The sequence below is a fragment of the Chrysoperla carnea genome, chromosome X, assembly GCF_905475395.1.
Source record: "Chrysoperla carnea chromosome X, inChrCarn1.1, whole genome shotgun sequence".
Classification (NCBI taxonomy): domain Eukaryota; kingdom Metazoa; phylum Arthropoda; class Insecta; order Neuroptera; family Chrysopidae; genus Chrysoperla; species Chrysoperla carnea.
Window position 1 is genome coordinate 7,533,268 of NC_058342.1, and position 25,084 is coordinate 7,558,351.

Consider the following 25,084-nt stretch of genomic DNA (forward strand, 5'->3'; position numbering starts at 1 on the left):
AATCCCAAATGGTGTTGAATCGCGTGCATAAATTACAATGTGCTATATTAGAAAATCCAATTTACGCCAGCTAAGGGCAAAATAACTTTTAGCTTATATTAATGAGGAATGAAGAAGGTAGTTTGAAAATAAAATTGGGGTTAGAGGATTTTAGTAGTTTTCTTATTTTTGTTAATTGAGTATGAAAATATAAAATCGATATACATAATTATTAATTATAAACCAACTTGAAATGATACTGGATAAGTGGAAAATGTTTTTAAATTGAGTACAGCAACTGTTTGGGTTTTTGCAAATTCTGGTTTGCATATACGTTGAATTTCTTGATTTTCTGGTCCTATATCAGACAAAAGAATAATCATTAGCATTAGTTATATTTAATTAATTAAAGTTATCATACGATAACCATAACATCTAATTACCTTTATAAATTTTATTTTCATATTTTGTATGCGGACAATCCCTTATTATGAATGGATCTTTTGAATAATAAGGATAACAACTTAAGGTATCTGGTTCTGTTGGACATAAATGACCACATCATTGTAAAGCTTCTAAAGGATCTTCAATATTACTGTAACTTAATATTGATTTTATTGGTTGGCCTGAAGTGCCTGCAAAAAAATAAATATGATTTATCTTTTAGTTGAAGAAATAAGCCATGGAAGTAAGAAAATGGCGGGCGGGCTTTTAGTTTTAGACGAATCATTTTAGATCAAAAAAGGCTAAAATGAAAAATTTGTATAGACCTCAACCTATCGGATCAGTTTTTTTTTTAAATGTTCAGGAAAGCCCATATATCAAAATCTACATCTAACTTCTTGCCGCTAGAAAGTTTGGCCATTGCTATGAGCCAAAAAGTCCATTATTATAATGAGTGATTTTTGAAAATTTCAAAACCTTGAAAATATGCAAACAAAATGGACCAGAAACGTATATATATGGGTTTTTGGTATCGCTGATCACTATTCTTAAGTCGGAATTTTGATATACTCCCCCTCCTGGGGTAATTCACTCTGCTGGTCCAAATTGAATATTTACAGAAAATTGAAGTGTTAGGTCAACGAAGGGCGAAAAATCCCAAGAAAGGGGGAGTATATCCTCCTTCTAACTTCGGAATCGTGATCAGTGACCCCAAAAACCCTATAGTATACTTTTTTTATCCATTTTGTCGAATATTCACAGAATCCTGTTGTTTTGGACCGGCGGGGGCAAATAACCCCAGAAGAGGGGAGTACATCTTCATTCATCTTCAAGAAGTATACTTCGGAATCGTATACTTCTTCAGTGACCCCAAAAACCCCCTGAGTATACTTCTTTGATCCATTATGTTGAATATTTACAGAATATTGCAATTTTGGACCAGCGAGGTAAATTACCCCAAGAGGGGGAGATTACATCGAAATTTTTTGGCCCATATTTTCAAGGTTTTAAAATTTTCAAAAATCATCTCATAAAGGGATTCTAATGATTGACCCATAGCAAAAACCAAAACTTTCTAGTGGCAAAAAGTTAGATGTAGATTCCGATATATGGACCTTCCTGATCATTAAAAAAAAAAAAAACTGCCTCGATAGATTGAGGTACAAAACAAAATTCTCTATGAAATGCTAAAATGACACGACTATTTTGTTAAAAACAATATTGTTTTTAACCAATATCACTATAATATTTTATTAAATATGAGTACTGTGTCTTAAGATATAGAGAATGGACTCAGTGTCCATATTCAGCTGTATAGTAAATACGGGCAAGAAACTATGAGAAAGATAAAGCGCATGTACGGCCAGCAATTGTCTCCTTCTAGAGTTTCTACAAACCTTTAGAAAAGAGACAGGTATTGGCCGCACATTCGGTTTGTCTCTTTCTACAGAGCGAACAATTTTGTGCGGGTATGCTCAGTCCATTCTTTATATTTTTGATTGTGTCTCACGTTTTCCCACTTCCCTGAAAAATTTTACATCTTCCACTACAAAATATTTTTACTTTTATAAATAAAACATTACCCAAAAAATTAAACCCATCTAGCTCGAATTGATATGGATTTGTAACTCCATGAAACGTTGTAAATTTACTGGATAATTTCGACTATTGCATCTCGAATAATTTAACAGCCTTAATATAGTTTCATCGGTTTCATTTACTTTAACGAATAATGATTTTTTCATTTTAATATATGGAGATGCACGAATTGAATTTCCTACAATTACCACACGACAAATTTTCGACACTTGGTCCAAATCATTCTTATTCGCAGCTAACCCAACGACCCAATCAATAAATAACTGTAACGCCATTAAACTAACAGTTGGATTTGCCATATCGATGCCAGAAATAAACACAACCAATTGATCATCCGTGAATATTGGCCTTTCAATTTGTTCAGAGCAACCGACAAACACGTATTCTTCAACCTTAAATTGTCTTAAGCTAATTTCACTACCTAAAATGGCACATGGAATACCCGTTACAATATCATGAACACTCAAATCTTCATGTAATTTTAAACGTAGTTCGTTTTCTAAAATTAAAACATCGAAATCATCTTTGAAATGTGTTCGAATTTGTTGTGGAATTAGTTGATTTTCTTTTGTAATTTCTTTTAAAATTGATGGTTTTAATTTCTGATCTTTGAAAATAGTCCCTAAAACTACACATAAACCAGGTTGCTTGCCAGCATTTGAGGGTTCCCAAACTGAATATTTTTTACCTAGAAAAAAAAAATATCGAATTGAATGAATATGAAAAATAATTTTTTAAAGGTAAAAATTAAGTTTTTTTGCAAGGTAACTTCCTATGCATTACCATATAATTTGACCCTTTATCTCGATAACCGCTCGAATAGTTGACAATATTGTTATAAGAAAATTACGATATACATTATTAGCAAAAGAGAGATTTTAAAATTGTAATAGATGTATTAATTTAAATTTTATCACTTACCCCATTTTTTCTCAACTCTCTCCAACAATATATTTTTCACTTCAATAATTCGAGTCAAATAAATAGGATAGTATTCTTTTGTGGAAGGCTTTACCGATGGGTTAAATCGGATCGATAAATTACTATATTTACATTTTTTTCGAATCATTTTTTCTAAATTTTTCGACTTTACAAGGATATATTCTAAATTAAAATGATCTTATTTCACTCAAGCTTAAGGTTTAAAAAAATTTAAAGCGCGTAAATTAATAAATATTGACAGTAAGTGAATAAGGAGCACCAACTACCTAAAAACGAAATTTCATGTCTGCTACAAACCACAGTCATATAATATCATAGAATATTAAACAATAATATCATAGAAATATTAAACAATAATATGTATAATATTCTATGAATAATATATACAAGCCATTTAACTGAGAGACTATTGAATTTTAAGGCTAAGATGTCAGCGCCACGAGTAAAAAAAATGTAAACCATTCTCGTTACAATCAGCTGATTATTTCAATGATTAAAACGAGGTAGGGTATATGCTTTATTATACATTTTAATATGCTGTGCTATAATTGCTCCCCGAGTCTTTTATAATTACGATAATTTTCCTACTTTTTTATATAAACTTTGTAGTTTGTGTTGTTGTACAAATTTTTTAATGCAAATTTTGAACCTAATTTATAATTTTTTGTTTTTGATTTACATTTTGAACTTTTAAATCTGTATACTTTTTGACTTTTAATTTCATAGTTGTGTGTATTTTCAAATGCATTTTTTTAAATAAAAGCAATTATTTTAATGTTTTATATAATTCTTTAACAGAATTTGTTTTAGTAAAAATTGTTGCAATAACCTTTGTTATATGTGTATAGTTTCAAGATTGTAAACAAACATTTCCGTTAGATTTATGTATCATCGGCGTTCTGACAAAAGTTATTTTTTCTATCGCTAGATAGAGTCTTCCTTAGCATTAAAATCCAATATCAGTAAACTAGACTCTACCGATATATATCCCCGTGAAAATAGCCCCCTTTTCATCTAATTGGAAGTTATGATATAATTAAAAATTTTTACATCAACACCCCCAGATGCAATTTTTCATAAAATGTAGATATCATTCGTTTGAAAATTATTTGTTCACGTTTGTTCATTCACATTTTTTTTGTCCACCCTTCAATTTTAAGCTATGAGGAAATTAAAATTTTCTTCAGCACCTGAAATTCCGCAACCGTTGCCATTCGTTAGGCAACGGTTTGTTTACGCAAATTTTTGTTCGCTAACTCTTCAATCTTAAATTTTGAGAAAAATAAAATTTTACATCAGTACCCCCAAATTCGAATTTTTACAAAATACAAATTTTATTCGCTTGGCAACGATTTGTCCATCCAATATTTTTGTTTGCCAACTCGTCAAAATAAGGTTATGACAGATATAAAATTTTACTCCATTTATAAAAAATTCCATCACAATTTACAAAAAATGTGAATGGTAAGTTTTTGTAAGATTATTGGCACATTTTAATATTGGACATTTATCAATTAAAAATTTGATTATTATTACATTCGATTTTTTATATTTAAATTGATTAAAACGTAAAAACTTACTAGACAATTAATAAAAAATGTGAATGATAAGCTGTTGTAACATTATTGGTAGGATTTTTTATTGCTGAAATTCAAGCTAAATTTAAACAATTCACTAATGTGACAAATTTTCAAAACATAAAAAATACATAGCGTTATTATATTTTATAAGATGGTACTGAACCTTCTGTAAGCGAGTCTGAGTATTATGACCGGCTTTTGAATAGTTGTCACCTTAGAGTTAATTGAAAATCCTGACAATTAAAAAAAAAACTACCAATGATATTACAAAGCTTACCATTCATATTTTTTATAAATTGTGATGGAATTGTGATTTTTTTATAAATGGAGAAAATTTTTATTTTCGACATAATTTGGGTTGACAAACAAAAATTTTCGGTGGACAAACGTGGACAAATCATTGCCAAATGAATGACATCTGTATTTTGTAAAATATCGCATTTGGGGGTGCTGATGTCAAATTTTAATTTCCTAAACATTTAAGATTGGAAGCTTAGCGAAAAAAATTTTTGGGTGAACAAACGTGGACAAACCCTTGCCTAACAAATGGCATTTTTACTTAGTGATAATTCGCATTTGGGGGTGCTATTTTCACGGGGCTCTATATATTCGCTGTTTAACTAGAGTACCATGGAGGTTATAAAGAACGAGAACGATCGCAATAAAAAATATTGTCCCCAAAATATGGACAAAATAAGTGAGGCGCTGGGATCGCTAAGTTGTCTCATTAAAAGTGGGCTGTTGTGCGCTAATTTCAAATGATCTATCAACGTTTAATATACGTGTAAATAATATCATTCAAAGGAAAAAAAAGCAAATAATGAAATTATTATTAATTATTATTATTATTTACTAATGAATAAATTATAAATTATCTATTCTACTTTATAAATTTATCTATACTACTATATAAATTTGAATGGTACTAACTTCATCTACTTGTACTCATAAACAGCTAATTTCACAGACACTACTTACCGACGACAGCGCGGCTTGTGGCTGAAAACTGAACTATAAATTCTACAAATTTTCAGGGACAGGTAATTTAATGAGCTCCGTATACTTAGCAGATAAAATTGTTATTTTTCACTCAAACTATTTCCATTCAGTTGGGAATCGTTTGGGAGGATTTGGGAATATAATTTTAGAATTCAGGAATTATTAGTTTTCCTGTAATTAATGATTCTGTTTTTTGCGTATAGTTAGCAGGTAGGAAATTAAATCCACTTAATTTTTATGTTATTCGAAAGAAAATCATTTGGAAATTACGATAAACACGGTTTCAGAGTTTGGGAATGTATAATTATACCTATTTTTTAAGTTGATTTATAGGTTTTGTTAATTAACCTATAAATATATATTAAAATAAATATTTTATAAATAACGTTTAATAATGAATTTGAAGTGTTAATAACCCTTTTCTGTAACAGCGTAAAACTCGAAGAAAAATATGCCTAAATAAATAACAGATAGCAATAAATATTTTTATATCAACTGGATATTATTACGTACATTTGTATTTTGTTATACGTTATACATTACCTTAAACGAGCTAGACCATTTTTTCCATATACAAACAATTTCAAGTTAAAAATCGAGCCTTCTCGAAACAAAAATCGAATGTTAAAAAAGCCGAAACATATAATAAAAATGATTTTATATTAGCACCAAAATACTTATTCGTTGTGTGCGTAGTCATGGTAGGGACAATAAAATCGATGCCAGTGCTTCCAGTGAAAAATTTTGGCGTTAAAGGAGGCTGTTATGACTAATTTGCAGTTCTTTACATGTTAATGTTATAGAAATGTCAAATTAAAATTATTGAAAAACACGAATTAATTAAACTTAATGCATTAAAAATTGTGAAAATAAGAAATCAAATTGCACAAATATTATTTTTCAAATGTAAATTATCATAATTATTTATTTAAATTTGTGAGACAATAATATTAAATTTTAAATGTAAGTCTTAAATGCAATCCATACAATTATATATGCATCCATACAATTCTATAATTAAAGTAGTGTATCGTTACCATGGAAACGAAACTCACGCATGGAGCGAATAATTGCTATGGCAGCTCTGCATATGTTGGCACTAAAATGGCGGTCGAGTGTATTCTCCTTTATAGTACCTTATTAATAGTAATTAGTAACAATACTTCTTAGAATAACAGTTGGCAACATATGTATCTTAGTTGATTATTTTTTTATTAAGTTTGTTGATAACCAAGTTAGCGGTAGCGCGTATAAAGCAGAGTCAATATTTTATATATGATCAGAGTACATTAGTGTTAAACATGTAATTTTGGTTAAACTTATATTAAATAAAATTTATACACGAACTCGTTATTTATTTTCTATTTCAACTTCTGCAAACCAATATCACCAAAAATAGCAAAAATTGTCAAAGGGTTTATTGCTGTCTATACAGAGATATACTTGGAGAAATTGCCATCAGTCAATTTGTATAGTAAAAGTTTGTTTGTTTCATACAGAAAACACCATTGTCATAATATAAAAAAAATAAAAAGTCAAAAAAATTATAAATCATATTTGAAATGGAAAAAAAATCATCTGGTGACTATAATAATCAGTTATTAATCATTAAAGAAAATATTAAAATTGAAAAACCATTAAAAACAGAAATAAGATTTATTAAAAGTGAAATACTAGACGTAAATTTTATAAAAGAAGATGGACGAATTAAAAACGATTTACAAGGAGATGGTAGTGTTCGTTTAAAATGTGCGATACGTGAAAATGACGAACATTTGCCTACAGTTAGTGACGAAAATATTAAACTTGAAAAAGAATTAAACACAGAATTAATAATTAAAGATGAAATATTAGATGAAAGTGTTTAAAAACTATAACGAGTTCGCACTGTATATAAAGGAGACAAGGGTTTATGTGTGATATATGTAATAAAACATTTAATATCCGAAGAAGTTTAGCTAGACATAAACGGACTCACACTGGAGAAAAACCATTCTCATGTGATGTTTGTCATAAAGCATTTAATACACAAAGTTATTTAGTTCTTCATAAGCGGATTCATAGTGGAGAAAAACGATTTTCATGTGATATTTGTAATAAAACCTTTACCGGCAAAAGCAATTTAATTAAACATAAACGTGTTTATACATTTTTATTCACAAAGTGATTTGGCTAGACATAATCGTATTCACACAGGAGAAAAGCCATTTTCATGTAATATTTTTAATAAAACATTTACTAGATAAGATAGGTTAATTAATCATAAACGTATTAATACCGGAGAAAAACCATTTTTATGTGATATTTGTAATCAAACTTTTGGTGATAGAAGCAATTTATTTCAACATAACAAACGGAAACACATTGGAAAAAATAGAAACAGTAACTGTTGGATTTTCCGCCAACTTCTGGAATTGAGTGGACTGAATCTACTATTATTTTAAATAGATGACGATTGTCCAACATAAATAAATAGGTTTGGTTGATGTAATTAAATGTTAATACAAATTCATTAAATAAGTTAGTGGAACTTACCCGTTGAAACTGGATCCCATGTGGTACGAGTCCTGGATCGGAGGAAAAATTTTGGGATACCAGGATAAGGAATCGCACTTCACAACTTTGCAATAAGGACCCGTTTTAACGAGAGAATTATAAGACAGTTCAATAAACACCAACTTTTACAATGATTTTATTATAGATCTAAATAACTTTGCTTTTGCGGTCACGTTACGGAACGATATTAAATATTAGCAAAAAAAAGGGACTTGATCGTCACGCTTTCAAAAAAAACTACTACTTATCACTACCAAAAAAAATATCTTATTATTACATAAATGTTTACGGCTTGTATGTAACATTTATGTACAAAAAAAATAAAATATAGTTTGTCTACACAAAACATGATGCGACGCCATAAAATAAAATAATAAATTTGGAAACTCTATATAACGGCTAACTGCGGCCTCAACATCCCCCCCACCCTGAAATATTGTTTCAGAAATCAAGCAAACCAAGTTTACCAAATTTTAATGTAAAGGGGACATAAAGGGACATATATAGGAAACTAAAATGCTACACCATAAGGTTCTAAAATCAAAAAAATCAAATTCTAATTAAGTGAATATTATATTAAACTAAAATAATGCTACTCTACTAAAATACGTAAAAAAAAGGGTCTATAAAGGTTATTGTGAGGGAAGCGGGCAAACTTAAACCGTGGGCCTTTTGAACAGCCCTTGTTTGGTTCGAACGGAGACAACTCTAATTACACCGTCTTTACTAGGGAAGATTTCTTCGATAACACCAAGAGACCACCTTAAAGGCGGAATGCCATCTTGCTTTAAAATGACAATCATACCAGGTACGATTGGAACAGAGGGGGTGTTCCATTTTTCCCTGACTTGCAAGGTTGTTAGATATTCCAATCTCCAGCGATGCCAATAGTCTTGAACCATTCTATCAATCAATTGAAAACGATCCAGCCGATTGATTGGTTCAGCACTTAAATCTGGTGCGGCAATATTTTGGAGCGGAGTTAGCGTCAAAAAATGTGCCGGAGTCAACGCGGTGGGTGCGGTTGGATCAGAACTAAGAACGCATAGCGGACGTGAGTTAAGTAATGCTTCAATTTGAGCTAACAACGTTGTTAATTCTTCATAAGACAATAGTTGGGAATTGAGACCTTTATATAAATGGGTTTTTACGGAGCGCACGTTGCGCTCCCAAATACCTCCGAAGTGCGGAGCGTTTGGTACGTTAAATTTCCAAGCTATTTTCCTTGAGGCGAGCTCATCTCCAATAAGTTCATTATACTCTTTGGATATTACAAGTTTGTACAGCTCGTCTAAATTCGATTTAGCTCCCACGAAATTCGTACCTTGATCGGAATAAAGGCAGGCGCATAAACCACGGCGAGATAAAAACCTTTTGAAGGCTTGTAAAAAATGTTGCGTTGACAATGAACTTACTAGCTCTAAATGCACAGCTTTAACGCTTAGGCAAACGAAAAGGCAAATATAAGCCTTTTGCGACAGTGTACCACGTTTACGGTGAAGAGTGATACTTACAGGTCCTAAATAGTCAACTCCAGTGTGAAGAAAGGGTTTAGCTTGCTGAATTCTATAAGCAGGCAGGTCGGCCATCAAAGGAAATGTAGGTTTGGGTTTAAATTTATAACAATAGTTGCAAGATTGGATACGATTACGAATCACTCCACGACCCGCCATGATCCAATATTTTTGGCGGATAAGTGCAGAAACTAAGTATGGTCCAGTATGTAAATTCTTACGATGATAGTAATCTATTAAGAGGTTTACTAGCGGATCCTTCTTTGGTAAAAGCAAGGGATGCTGCTGATCATAAGTGAGTTCAGCTGAGTTTGACAAACGACCCCCCACCCTGAGAAGGCCATCCCTCAAAAAAGGTCTGAGTTTTCGTAAATAAGGAGAACATTCCTTATTAGAAGCTAAAAGTGACATATCTTTCTCGAAATGTACCCTTTGTACTACTCTAATCATTGTTAGCTCAGCCTTTTCCAATTGTTCAGCGAGTATATAATTTTGTCGCGGTAAAATACGAAGAAATCGCAATACGTATATAGTAGCCCGAATTAGTTTCCACCATGTTGAAATTCGGGTCAGTAATAGATATAGTGAATTTGCTCCTTTATCAACAAGCGGAAGCGCTATTAACTTTTGTTCAATAGTGGTCGAACTTACACCACTATCAAATGGTTGAATAGGCCATTGATCTCTGTAATTAGATAACCAAGAGGGCCCAGTTAACCAGAGCGGGTGTTCTAATAATTCGGAAGGAGTTAAACCACGTGAAATGCAATCAGCGGGGTTAGATTGGCTATCAATATGGAACCAATTTTCTTTGGAAACCAACTGCGTGACCTTTGTAACGCGATTTGCCACAAATGTTGCCCATCTTGAAGGAGAAGAATTTAGCCAACTTAAAACTACGGTGCTATCAGAAAATGCAAGTAGGTCGATTATAGGAATCCGGGATCCATATGTATCTAATACAAAATGAACTAATTTTGAAACTAAATGTGCGGCGCATAATTCTAGTCTGGGAATAGAAATTGTTTTTGTTGGCGAGACTTTCGATTTAGAACACAGCAATGTGACTTTGATTTGTTTGTTTGGAGTTAAGGTTTGGAGGTAAACTACTCCCCCATAGGCCTTTTCACTGGCATCAGCGAAAGCTACTAAAATTGTGGGACTATTTTTGAAAACAGACACATGTCGCCGAACTTGAAAATTATTCAACAACGATAGTTCATCAATGAATAATAACCATTTTTTTAATGTGTTAGGCGGTGGCGTATCATCCCATTGAAGTGCAAGACTCCATAAATCTTTAATAATTAATTTAGCGTAAAGAATAACGGGAGATAAAAGACCTAAAGGATCATAACAGCGTGCAATGGTGGATAAAATTATGCGTTTTGAACAGGTTTGTCTAGTTGAGTTAACCTGAAATGATAAAATATCTGCATGCGGGTTCCATTGAAGGCCAAGCACCTTCAATGTATCACTTTCAAATTGTAGCAGGTCAACAAGATGAATTTCCGGTGGAATAATGTCGAGAAGTTGTTTACTATTAGAGGACCACTTGACCAATTCAAATCCTCCTGATTTAAACAAACCCACCGATTCCTCATACAACAATTTGGCATCATCAATACTATCGACACTAGAGACAAGGTCGTCTATGTATAGATCTCTTAAAACAACTTGTGCAGCATTCGGATATGTTTTGGATTCATCTTTAGCCAATTGTTGGACAACTCTTAGAGTTAAATAAGGAGATGATTTGATTCCAAATGAAACTGTGTTCAATTGAAGTTTTGTAACTAGTCTCTCAGGTGAGAAACGCCATAGTAGTCTTTGATAACGTCTATGCGATTCATCAACAATAATTTGTCTGTACATTTGTCGTATGTCTGCACACATAGCAATGGAAAATAAGCGAAAATTCAATAATATAGTGCGAATATCTATCTGCAATTTTGGTCCCGCATATAAAATGTCATTTAAAGATAATGAAGAAGTACTTTTCATACTGGCATCGAAAACTGCGCGAACTGGTGTTGATGAACTAGCTTTGAATATGGGATGATGAGGTATATAATAGGTCGTTGAGTCGGAATCGTTTTCTTCGACTATACTCATGTGACCTTGATTTAAATAATCTTGAATAATTTTGTCGTATTCAAGTTTTAACTCAGGAGAAGCCTTTAGTCTCCGTTCCAATGAAAGATATCGTTTATAGGCAAATGAATATGAATCACCTAAATTTGAAGGGTGATTTTTAAAGGGCAATGATACAATATATCTCCCAGTAGGATCTCTATCAACCGTTGAAACGAATAAATTTTCGCAATATTCATCTTCAGGGTCCATTGCCACAGATACTGAGACCTCTTCTAATTCCCAAAAACGTTTTAAAATATTTTCTATGGGTGGTTCATCCATTGTAGTGCAAAAGATCTGAGTTTGATCGGTTGAAGACAAAAGAGGTGCGCAACCCATAACCACATAGCCTAAGCTACTCTCAACTGCAATAGGTGATGATTTGGAGGTGGTTACTCTACCAGTGTAAAACAAATGCGGGAATAATTGAGCACCAATTATTCCTTCTATAGGACCCGGTTGATGGTATTTTTCATCTGCAAGGGGTAAATTTTTAAAACAGGACATGGATTCCGTGTTTATTGGTGACGTTGGTAATTGATTCGTTATTTTGTTGACTACTACGACATTTATATTGTATGATTTTAAGGGATCATATCGCGAGAAAAATGTTAAGTTTGATTGTCCATGGGCTGGGTTGGAATTTGATCCGATTCCACTAATTGAATTGTAAACTTTGGACATTGGTAGTCCAAGGCGTTTGCGACAATTTGCGGTTAATAAATGAGCTTGAGATGCACTATCCAAAATAAAACGAGCTTGTTGCTTTTCTCCATTACAATCTTGAATATACACAATAGCGGTAGCTAAGAGCACTGTTGAGTTTTGTTGAGGACTATTACACGATGTCGTTGAGCACAAACTATGCGAGGGCGAAATACTTTCTAAACTATGGTTTTCTTTCCGCGGTGATTTTGACTCAACGGCAATAGGTCCAGTTTGCGGTATTGTAACCCTAGTTTGGTCAAAATGCAATAATGAATGATGTTTCAAGTTGCAAGTTGAACAAGTTGATTTTGAATTACAATTTGCTATAAGGTGACGATCGCTTAAGCAATTCAAACATAAATGTTTTTGAATGGCGCAAGTGTATCTTTCCTTTGGGGAAAGCCTTGTAAATTGGCTACAACGGTAAACTATATTGTGGTCAGTCTGATGGCACATTGGGCATTTGTTATTTGATGAGCCATTTTTAATCATAAATGAAGACATGGTTTTGGACTTATTGTGGCTAGCGTTATTAATTTGGCTGGATTTAATGCTATTAGCATAAGTAACATGAGGACGTGAGCGCGATAAAATTTTAGTTTGTTCTTTCACAAACTCAATAATATCTTCGTAATTTGGGATAGAATCTTTTCTTTTATAATTTTCGAACAAACGTGATGTTTCGGGATCAAGTTTAGATAAAGCTAAATAAGAAAAATGAAATTTGATAAATTAGGGATATCTAATTTTTGTAGGGCAACTACAGCGGTATCAAATTTTTCGACGAATGAATTGAGCTGGGACTCAGAGTTTAATGATTTAAATTCAAAAATTTGTTTCAGATAAGAGCTAGCTAGTACGCGTTTATCCTGGTATTTATCAGTAAGTGATTTCCAAATTATTGGATAATTTTCGGAAATTGGAGGTATTCCAGAACAAATATTTAAGGCGTTTCCTTTTAGCTGTCCAATTAAATAATGTATTCTATCCGTGTCATTTAATTCACAATTATCATGAATCATGCTTTTGAAACACTGGTAAAAGATGGGCCACTGAGAAATATCCCCTGAAAATGTAGGCAATTCTAATTTAGGAAGTCGCGGTAAAGATCTATCGGGTTGTGAATTTTGTATTGTCGATGAGGCTGCCTTTTCTCTATCAGCTACTTGCCTAGCTACAAAGCGAATATGATCACGTAGGTCCTCGAAACTGTTTAAAGAATGGTAATCAGGAACAAAAGTTTTGTCTAGTTTTAATTCAAGGAGGTTTATGGAATCGATTGTTTCCGTAAATAATAAACTGGTTTGCTCGAACCCCTCGTATTTAATTTTGAAAATACGAAGATTTTCTGAAGTTGCAATATTATTGCTTGCATCGTAGATACCTTGAATTCGACGAAAAAGATTCTCCTTTTTTGCCGTTAAAACTCTCAACTGTTGTTCAGTTGCCATTATGATAGCCGTTAACAATTAATTTTTAATAACAAACAATGAATAAAGATACAAAAAAAATTTCTAAAATGTTCCAAAAAAAATCCCAACAAATGAATTTAAGTATTGTTTAAACAATTCTTGAATGTTCAATAGATGTTTATTGAATGTTCAATAAATGTAGCGAAGCAAATTCAAATGAGTTTAGAAAGCTAAATTAAATTCAAACTATTTCAATAAATGATTGCTATGGCGGAGCAGCAATTTTGTTTGAGACAAACTATAATAAAGTACGAAATAATTTTTAAATTTTATTTTCTATTTTCGAAATTAATAAGTTAATTAAATAATCTTGATTCGCAAAATGGTTTTAATTATTATCTCGAATTTAATTAGAAAAGTAAATAAAACTATTTAAAGCGATTTCAAAACTAAAAAAAAAAAAACAAAATATCAATGGCGATTTCAAAACTACAATAACAAAATTTATGGCGGTTACTACTAAACTAACAAAACAAAATTGAAAAGGTTTTCCATCCGGTTCGTATGGAACAAATATATGTTGGATTTTCCGCCAACTTCTGGAATTGAGTGGACTGAATTATTACTATTATTTTAAATAGATGACGATTGTCCAACATAAATAAATAGGTTTGGTTGATGTAATTAAATGTTAATACAAATTCATTAAATAAGTTAGTGGAACTTACCCGTTGAAACTGGATCCCATGTGGTACGAGTCCTGGATCGGAGGAAAAATTTTGGGATACCAGGATAAGGAATCGCACTTCACAACTTTGCAATAAGGACCCGTTTTAACGAGAGAATTATAAGACAGTTCAATAAACACCAACTTTTACAATGATTTTATTATAGATCTAAATAACTTTGCTTTTGCGGTCACGTTACGGAACGATATTAAATATTAGCAAAAAAAAAGGGACTTGGTCGTCACGCTTTCAAAAAAAACTACTACTGATCACTACCAAAAAAAATATCTTATTATTACATAAATGTTTACGGCTTGTATGTAACATTTATGTACAAAAAAATAAAATATAGTTTGTCTACACAAAACATGATGCGACGCCATAAAATAAAATAATAAATTTGGAAACTCTATATAACGGCTAACTGCGGCCTCAACAGTAACATAAAATCACAAACGATTATAATAAAACAATGTAAATTATTATTCATTACATGGTAATTGTTTTCTTCAGTTAAACAAAAAAAAGTTTAAATAGTGAAATACTCCGCGACAAATATGTCGCACTGCCACTTGTTTTTACTCGACTACACCAAAGAAAGTGAGTTGTGTGTTTCGTAGTGTTTCTAGTTTTCCAAACCGTGAAGTAATAGAAAATCGGTTAAAAATTGACGGAGTTACAACTGTATAAGTGTGCAGAGCACACGGAAAACGATTTTTCCACAATAACTACTAAATTTGGGGGTGTTCGACAATTTTGAAAGACATTTTCATGATTACTCATCAAAACCTACAACGTATGCCATGTCGCTCAAAAAGTGCTTTAAATTTTTTTTTTTGCAGTGTTTTTAATAAAAAATAGTTTATTAACAATTTTAATGTTTTTAAATAACAATATAATCAATTAAATTATAAAAATAATTCGAAATTTATGTAAAAATGGTGACCACTTTAATTAACTGTCTACGTTTTCATTTTGGATATCATTCATAAATATCAATTGCGGAGTATTTAAACAGCTAACTCATTTAGTATGTAAACATGCTGCAGAACAATTTACGTTTATTTTTCTACAATCACCAGCAGAGCCACATTCAGTTTTACATGAATAAAAAATCATATTTTAAATTATAATAAATTTTTAGAATCTAGTGGTTAGTTCACCATAACTGGCGTTAATGAATTGTGTTTCCATTTTTGGAAACTTTTGATGTCCCACCCACAACTGTTTTTGTAAAAACACTTTTTTTATATGTTCTAAAGTTATCCCATACAGTAATCAATGAAGCCAAGTTGACAGAGGTATTTTTACTTGTAGCTTTAAGAAACGTTTGGCATCGAAATTTAATTATTATTATTTTTTTTTTGGAGAACCATATAATGTTAAATTGCATTAAATGCCCGATTGCAAAACATCAGCGCCGTCAGTATTTTCATCAGTTAAGAAAATGGCAGCATTTTACACATTAGTAGTTTGTTCTGGGCTTTCATTAGAATAAAGTTTTGTGGATACCTAACCTTTCCGGGTTTAAAAGAAAAAATATTTCTCTATGAGCAGGTGTTAAAGCTGTTAGTAAAACTAAAACACAATATCTTCAGCAACAACTACAGCATTTTATGATTTAACATAATATTAATTACTGTTTGTATAATTAATGGTATCAGCATCGTTTTCTGCTTGATACGACAAAATATTATTATCTACTAGTTTCTTCTTTTATATTTCGATAAACCTACTAAAATTTTAGAGTGTAAACATTACACTCTGTGTCTAGAGTTCGAACCGCCAAATTACCTAAGGACTTTGGCATGAATCCAATAGATCCGGGTTCGGATCCTGATTTTAATTCTCTTTAATTAAGAAAAAATAAATCATAAAAGAAATGTACTATACTAGAAATAGCATCATTTTCATGCACAGGTCTTAAAAAAACAAGTAAAAACAAACAATTGACTGAGTTAATTGTTGAAATACTCTGTATAGAAAGTGTTGAATGTCAGTGCGCCGCCACGGGTAAAAAATGATCTTTACGAAAAAATGTTTAAAACAAAAAGCTGTTTATTGTAAGGAACATTTTTTACGTTTCAACTTTTCTTTTATCTTGTACGCTTTACAAGATGAATCTACGGGTCCTATGTTGCTCATTTCTTTGATTTATAAACTAACTTTTTACGTTCTGAGCACGCTATAAAAATTTCAGCTTGGTATCCCCTTTCGTTTTTGAGTTCTCGTGGCCACGGACGGATAAAAGGACGGGCGGAAAACCAGAAATAGACTAATTAGGTGATTTTATGAAGATCTAATCCAAAATTGTACGCTTTACAAACTTGGGCCTAAAATTAGTATACCTTGATCAATATTTCAGCGGAGGGTTTCAATAGGTAAACTTCTTACTTATAGTATAATAAATTCAAAAAATCCAGAAAAATCAAAATCCATTCATTATAACTGGGTTCCGATCTAAAAACACAATTGCACTGGACTTCGTATTTCAAGAAATTTTAATTTTATTTTTAAATGGAAAACTTCGTATCTTAATCTAATAATGTGTTCCTTACAACAATTCAAGTAAGCGTAAAACGAAATCTCTACATCTTGAAAATTTTTTTGATGCATTATTGTTTAGAAAACCTTGTATTTCTATAAAAAAAAAGTATTACAAAAAAATTTTTTTTGTCTTGTTTTTGAGATACGAGGTTTTTATTATGAGTCGACGATAAGGAAGTTAAACGAAATAGTTTTATTCAACACTTTTACGTTTGAAAAAGACACTGCTTTTGAGGGAAAAACATTGAATTCTAGAGTTGTAAAGGAGATATCTAGTGTAAAATTTTCAATCGATTTGTATGTATTGTTTATAATTTTTGCCACTAGAGGGTGCAACATAAGTATGTATATCTCGTATAATTACAAACACCAAGTTGTATTGCACACACAAAATTATTATTGTTGATAATACTAGAACTTGAACAAATAATATATTTTTCAGTGGATTTTTCTCATAAAAACAGAATAGTGTCGACGAAAAATTCGTTTATTCCACTTTATTCATAAAGTACGCATATTGTGCGATAAAAGCATCAAAATAAAATTGGATTAAATTTGTATTTCCTATTTTTGCCTAGTTTTCTTTCTAGAATGCTCTATAAACAAAAATGAACGCAAGAAAATTAATCCATTTTTTGTTAATAATATCAAGCTGAAATTTGTATAGCGTGTTCAGGACGTAAAAAGTGAGGCCGAGTTCGTAAATGAGTAACATAGCCAATCGGGTCTTGTAAACCATTAGAGATATAAAAAAAGTTTAAATGTAAAGAATATTTCTTATAAGAAAATAAACAACTTTAGTTTCAAAAATTTATCGTAAACATCACTGTTTATCCGTGTGAGCGCTAATTTAGTTAGAATCATAATATAGTATGTATAAAGGTACTTATTGTATATACTCCAAATTTAGTCGTTGCATATATTATATTTGTGTATTATAGCATATATCCACTGAAAAAGTGAGAGGAAAGGTACTCTTATTACTTTGTGTGTAAGAGTGGCTATTTTTCTTTACTTACATGACGAAAAAAACAAACGATTCCGTAATCAAAACTGTGTATATATGGTATTTCAATAGTTAAATCAGTCAATTGTTTGTTTCCAATTGTTTAATTTTATTTTGTCATTCAGAGTGTGTCTAAACTCTGCCCAGTTGATAGGATGTTGAACAGCACTTGGTTGTGATCTGAAGGAAGGTCGGGCGTGGTAACTGGGTCTGTTATGTTTATTGCTAAATCCACTGAGAAAGTGAGAGGAAAGACACTCTTATTACTTTGTATGTAAGAGTAGTTATCTATCCACATAAAGCTGTCTATACATTTTATTTCAACCATTAACTTAGTTAATTGTTTGGTTTCACTTGTTAGCTTTAAAACAACTTTATAGGCGTGTCAGTCAAAATCTACTTATGGACGTATAAGAATGATTTTTTGTTGACTTCAAGTTGAGACATATTTTTTGAAATAAATGCATCGATTCTCGAAATAAAATGGTATATTAAGAAATTTAATTTAAAAAATATAATTTAACTTTTGCAACGCAATCATTGTCAGTAGTTTTATTCATATTTTTACGAACATTCTTCAAAAAATTAGCACCAAATCGAAAAAATTAATTTTTTAAAACCACCAAACTATTTGTAACAGCTTTCAACAAATTTAGTGGATTTGAAAAATTACACAGCTCTGCGACTAAAAAACTGCATAGGATTTTTTTACATTTTCTTATAGATTTTGACCTCCTAAAAACAGGAACAATATTCAAAACATTCTATCACATAGGTTTTTATAGATATTAGTAACAACATAAACTAGTCTTTAAGTAGTATTATATAGTATTTTTAGTAATATTATATTAAACTAGTCTTAAAGTATTATTATTGCACGATGAAATTAAATTAGCTTCGCTTCTAATGGGGTATTCTGTGCATATGGAAGAAAACTAACTGTAATAATTTGGCCATTATCCTGGAAAAAATCAAATATTAGGACCATTAATGGATGGTTTGTGGGCACTTTTGGGCCAGCAGGCAGCTGACGATGCTTTTGGGTCAGCAGGCAGGCTATACTAAATATCCTTGCTTCTTATGCTTATGGGATAGTAGAGCCAGATAACAGCATTGGACTAAAAGTGATTGGCCACCCCGAGAAACTTTAAAACCTGGAGAGAAAAATGTTATCAATACCACTTTGGTGCCACCAGAAAAAGTTTTGTTACCACCTCTCTATATCAATTTGGCGTTGATGAAACAATTTGTAAAACCCCTGCAAGAGGGTGGAGACTGTTTTAAATATCTATGTACAAAATTCCCGAAGCTGTCAGAAGCAAAGTTGAAAGAGGGAGTTTTCACTGGCACCGACATCAGAAGGCTTTTAACCGACACCCTCTTTGCGGAAAGTATGAATGAGAAGGAAAAATAAGCTTATGTATCGTCAAGGATGTAGTGTGAAGGTTTTTGGGAAATACTAAGTTTCCTGACTACAAAACCATTGCTCAACTAGCAACATTGTTCAACTTGCAGCTCAAGGCTGCAAGATAAGCCTGAAGGTCCATTTTTTGCACTCATACATAGACTTTTTTCCAGAAAAGCTGGGAGCTGTCAGCGAAAACAGGGGGAGCGGTTTCGGGGAGAAAGATGGGATGTGACTATGCTTGCAGGCTACTGTATAATTTTTAATTAACGAGTGCTTTTATCAATTTTTTGTTTATGAATTTGCAAAGAAAACTTACGTGATAGAAAAAAATGACCATAATTTCTGAAATCAGCGCATTCTAAAACATATAATTTAGTAAAAATATCTCATGCAGCTGACAAAAAATTTTTTTTTGCAGACCTGTGTTATTTGATGGACCGTAATTTATATCTATGAGTTGGATTAAAATTTATATGACTTAAGAGAATTGTTTGATGATTTAATTTTTAATAGTTTTATTTTATCAATTTTGAGGTTACACCTGAAGTGAAATGGTAAAAAAGTCTTTTGTGAATGGTCGTATACTATGTTTTCTTCTAACAGTAGATCGTCATATTCGTGTTCCTGTCTTGTGTCGAATTCTTCTTCACTCACTTCAAGATCTTTTTCACTCAACTCGTTCTCGCTGCTACTTGGACTTGAATGTTCATTATCTTCATCATATTCGATTAAGAATGTTGTATTTACTCCGAATATCTTGAAGGCTTTCTCAAAATTTTACCCATTGTGTTGTGTTAAGTATTATATAATTATTCTAGAATTATCTATTTGTTATTTACCTAATAAATATTACTTGTTTTTGTAATAATAATCATTCAATAAAGAACAGTTGCTCAGACAACAGGTCCCGAACATAACATGGCGCAGACGGATTTTTGAACCACGTGCTCGTTTAATTAAGTAGTAATTACTTAAAACTTAACAATGTATAACAGTGCTTAATGCAATTTAATAAATTTCTTAAAGACATAATAATTGAAATTAAATTAATAAATAATAAGTGGGAAAATGGAATTCTATTCTCGTCCGAGTGAATTAAAAGTTGAAGGCAATTTGGCTGAAAATTGGAAAATATTCAGGAGAGATTTAGAAATTTTCATAAAAGCAGCTGATATTTCCGACACCAAAACGTCGAGTGGAAGAAAAACAGCAGTTTTATTAAATTTTACTGGATCTAAGGGTAAACATCTGTATAACACATTCGAGTTGGATGAAGGTGAAAAAGAAAAATTTGATGTCGTTTTACAAAAGTTTGAAAACTATGTACAACCTCAAAAAAACCTCGTGCTCAGTAGTTTTCTGTTTAACAGTAGAAATCAAAAAGATGGGGAAACTTTTGAATCATTCGTCACAGAATTAAAAAATCTTGTTAAGGATTGTGAATATAAAGAAGAAGAAAGAATGGTAATGGATAGAATCATTCAAGGTGTGCGAGATGTACGTCTTAGAGAATTATTATTACGAAAGAAGAAATTAACTTTGGTTAAAGCTATTGAAATTGGCCGAACATCAGTATTGAGCAGAGAACAAGCTAGTGTCATGAATGCTCCAGAAACTGTTGATCGCATAAAAATAACCTCAACTGACGATAAGAAGAAGTATAAAAAGGACATGGCGGCGATACACAACAAAATGGAGAAAAAAGATGGAAGAAATAATTATGGTGACAAAGCTAAAACCAAAAACACTAGTCGTTCGGGAAATTATTTGTGTAAAAAATGTGGTAAAATGCATAAAATAGCAAGTTGTCCCGCGTATGGACGAATTTGTGGAAAGTGTGGTGGAAGAAACCATTTTTCAATTAGGTGCAGTAGTACTAAACATATTAGAGATTGCACGAGCTCTGATGGTGGATTGATCATTGACGAGATAGGTACAAAAAATTTTTTGGGTGAACGTCAGTGGACACAAAAATTAGAATTTAATAATAATAATAATATAATATAACATGCAAAATAAGATACGGGAGCAGATATTTCCATTATTACGCTCGTGACATAGAAATCTTAACAGATCATAAGCCCTTGGTGACTTTATTCGAGAAGCCGATAGCGGCAATACCCTCACCCCGTTTACAACGAATGCGTTTAAGGTTACTAAAATATCGAATAAAACTAACATATATACCCGGAAAAAAAATGCATGTGGCTGATGTGCTTTCGCGATTCAGTCCAATAAAAGATGATGAAGACGACGATTTTGTAAATAATGAATTAGTTCATATTGTTGAGATAAACACTGATATTCAATTATCAGATGAAAAAAATAAATTGTTTATAGAAACTACAAAAACAGATGAGGTGTTAAAACAGGTGTTAGAATACAATGTTAAAGGGTGGCCAAAAAATAAATTGCATGGAGAATTATTAACTTTGTATAAAATTAGAGATGCAATTGTGGTAAAAAGTGGATTAGCTTATTTCAATTGTAGATTATTGGTTCCTAAAAAACTTAGACCTGACATGTTAAATAAACTTCACGAAGGCCATCTTGGGATAGATAAAACAAAAAGGCTAACAAGACAACATGTTTATTGGACAGGTATTTCTAGCGATATTGAAAAATTTGTCTCTAAATGTCAATCTTGCGAAAGATTTAAAAATAACAATATTAAAGAACCATTAATACCACACGAGATTCTCAATATTCCATTCTTTAAAGTGGGTATAGACATATTGGATTTTAAAAACAAGCTGTACTTAGTAGCTTATGATTACTTTTCTAAATGGTTAGAGTTAATGCCTTTAAAAGCAGGTACATCCGAAAATATAATTTAAAAACTAAAATCAATATTTTCACATTTTGGCATTCCGAAAATAGTGGTTGCTGATAATAATCCGTTCTCTTCTGTGGAATGTAAAGAATTTGCTCGAAACTGGAATTTTGATTTCGTGCACTCTAGCCCCAGATATCCGCAATCAAATGGCATGGCCGAAATGGGCGTTAAAATTGCAAAGAATATCTTAAAAAAATGTAGCATAAACAATGACGACATAAAGTATGCGTTGTTATTATACAGAACTACTCCAGTATTGGGTAGCAACTGGACCCCAGCTCAATTATTGCAAAGCAGACTTATCCGAACTAAACTACCCGTTACACATGAAAAACTAAAACCTAAAATTGTAACAGGTTATAAAAAATATTTACTTGATAGAAAATTTAAAACTAAAAAATATTACGATAAGAGAACTAAATGTAGACCCGATTTTAATTTAAATGATAATGTGTTGTATAAATATAATAAAGAATGGAAACCTGCTAAAATTGTTAAACAAATAGACAAAAGATCGTATGCAATTTTGAATGAATACAATAATATATTACGCCGAAATTCATATCATTTAAGAGCGAGTGGTAATGAGTTTAACTTGCCAAGTGATAATGAGTATCAATTGTCCACTGATGATCACACAACAAATAGAGTGCCATATCACACCATGAGAGGCCGTGAAACCTCGAAACCATTAACCTATCGCGAATAAATTATTTGTTTTGTTATTTATGATTACAATTTCTTGTTGTTTGCAAAAAAAAAGAAGGAAAGAAAAGAAAGAATTTATTTTATTTTGTTTTGTAATATTTTGAAAATAATTTTTGTATTAATATTTCGAAAATAGCTCCATTTATTAATTCAATTGATTATTGAATTGAAATGTTTATTTAAAAAAAAAAAAAGAAAGAAAAAAAAGAAAGAGATATTTTTAATTTTGAATTTAACAAGCAAACAAACAAACAAGCAAAAGTTTTGTATAATCTTTTGAAAGTAATTGTTGTGTTAATATTAAAAATAGATTAAGTGAATGAATGAATTAATTAATTTGTAAAATAGAATAAGTGAATGAATAAATAAAAAAGAGGAATTTGGAATTTCAATTAGATTTTCAAATTTCATGAAGAGTCAAAAAAAAAAAGGTTAATTAAAAAAGGAAGATGTTGTGTTAAGTATTATATAATTATTCTAGAATTATCTATTTGTTATTTACCTAATAAATATTACTTGTTTTTGTAATGATAATCATTCAATAAAGAACAGTTGCTCAGACAACACGTCCCGAACATAACACATTGTCAGTTACAGAACATACTATTTAAGTGGGGTCAACAAAATCTGAATATTTTTCCAAAAGAAAATCTTTTATGCGATCGAAGGTGTGTGCCCCTTTAAACCGGCGATAAACCATAGCTGCGGAATGCCTCTTATAGTTTTTATCAATCCAGTGCACTGTAACACCTACAAAAACTTCTTTTTTCCCTGACCATATATCACCGGCGGTGCACAAATATTTCACTTTGCCTTGAAGTGCGATTAGTCCGAAGTGTATTATTTTTCTTATTGTCTTTCATATATTTTCTACATTCCTTTTCTGTGTCAACGCCATAGTTCCGTTTTAAGTGTTCCAAAAACTTAGATGTCGTTTTACCATAGCCCTTAACTACTTTACTTTGCTGGTTCGAACAGTTCATACAAATTGCTACTCTGTTCTTGTCTGTGCATTTGTCTAGTAGAAGCTTATACTAGGTACCATCAAATAAAGCAGAAGAAGAAAGTTCCTATTCCGATTGCAATAATACTGTTGAATTCCCGGAATTCCCGAAAAAATTCCCGTTTGACGACACCAATGAATTATTTGAAACACCACTACTATTAGAGTCAATTAAGTCATCATCACAAATTAAGTTTGTTTTTAAGTTAATCACTGAGTGAAACAATATCACAAATAAATATTTAATGAAACAATCAAATTAACGATTATTGATTATGATTGATAATCTTAATAATTTTAAATTTGATTATGATTTTAAATCATTAATTTTTAATCGTTAATCAGATTAAGTTTGAGCCAACTTTGGTATGTAACTACAATTTGTAGAATGCATAAGAATGCAATAGTTGAAAAGTTCGAAAAAACATGTGAAATAAATAATTTCATATGTTCCTCTTCTCAAATCGCCATTTCCGTTTCGTCTGTCCGAAAATTTTTTTAAAACTATTTTTTGATTTATTTTAGTAAATGTTACTATAATTTTTTGGAATGTTTTACAAATTTATTTCTTACTTAAATAATGTTTGTAATGTGTCATATGAATAAATTTAGCTAAAGACGCAGTTTGCGTTGAAATCGAAATATTTATTGAAAATATTGAATTTAGATAACATAAGTGGAAATAAATACGACGAAATAAATTAAGACACCCAGTAATAAACAAGAGCCTAGTTATGAAACCTAGTAATCGACAAGTCTATGATAAATGCGTAGCTGTAGAGTATTAGGAATATAGAATGATACGTACTTGTATTTTGAATCAGTTTTTAATTTAATGTAACATTTACACTACAATCGATGAAATAAAAACGAAAAAAGTCTAACCCAGGAATTGACTCCTCGTCAGTTTATTTTAATGGGAAGCGGTGGGAAATGTTTATCTAAGTGTACTCAAAAAATCATATACATGTGTACTTGT

At 31.3% G+C, this 25,084-nt stretch overlaps 3 protein-coding genes across 3 annotated transcripts; all 3 read right to left on the bottom strand.

Moving 5' to 3' along the window:
• Nucleotides 1-215: 215 nt before the first annotated feature.
• LOC123302842 (DNA polymerase delta subunit 2-like) lies at nt 216-3,091 on the bottom strand. Its single transcript, XM_044885932.1, is given in 5 exon segments — nt 216-337; nt 423-614; nt 2,007-2,088; nt 2,145-2,710; nt 2,944-3,091. Coding segments are annotated over 5 exon segments (1,110 nt in total).
• Nucleotides 3,092-8,618: 5,527 nt separating this feature from the next.
• On the bottom strand, nt 8,619-13,908 carry LOC123302843. Its single transcript, XM_044885934.1, has 3 exons — nt 13,772-13,908; nt 10,043-12,704; nt 8,619-8,633 (listed from the first exon to the last, which is right to left on the bottom strand). The coding sequence occupies exons 1-3, from the start codon at nt 13,906-13,908 to the stop codon at nt 8,619-8,621; spliced, it is 2,814 nt and encodes a 937-aa protein (XP_044741869.1).
• Nucleotides 13,909-23,709: 9,801 nt separating this feature from the next.
• Nucleotides 23,710-24,085, bottom strand: LOC123302844. Its single transcript, XM_044885935.1, has 2 exons — nt 23,977-24,085; nt 23,710-23,915 (listed from the first exon to the last, which is right to left on the bottom strand). The coding sequence occupies exons 1-2, from the start codon at nt 24,083-24,085 to the stop codon at nt 23,710-23,712; spliced, it is 315 nt and encodes a 104-aa protein (XP_044741870.1).
• Nucleotides 24,086-25,084: the final 999 nt, after the last annotated feature.

Excerpts from the sequence above, each read along its gene's own strand:
- LOC123302844 (XM_044885935.1), bottom strand. The coding sequence starts at position 24,085 with ATGAACTGTTCGAACCAGCAAAGTAAAGTAGTTAAGGGCTATGGTAAA. Across the intron at positions 23,916-23,976 it reads CGTTGACACAGAAAAGGAAT|GCAAAGTGAAATATTTGTGC; the intron begins GTAGAAAATATA and ends TCGCACTTCAAG.
- LOC123302843 (XM_044885934.1), bottom strand. The coding sequence starts at position 13,908 with ATGGCAACTGAACAACAGTTGAGAGTTTTAACGGCAAAAAAGGAGAAT. Across the intron at positions 12,705-13,771 it reads TTCAAAATTAAATACGAGGG|GGTTACAATACCGCAAACTG; the intron begins GTTCGAGCAAAC and ends TGACCAAACTAG.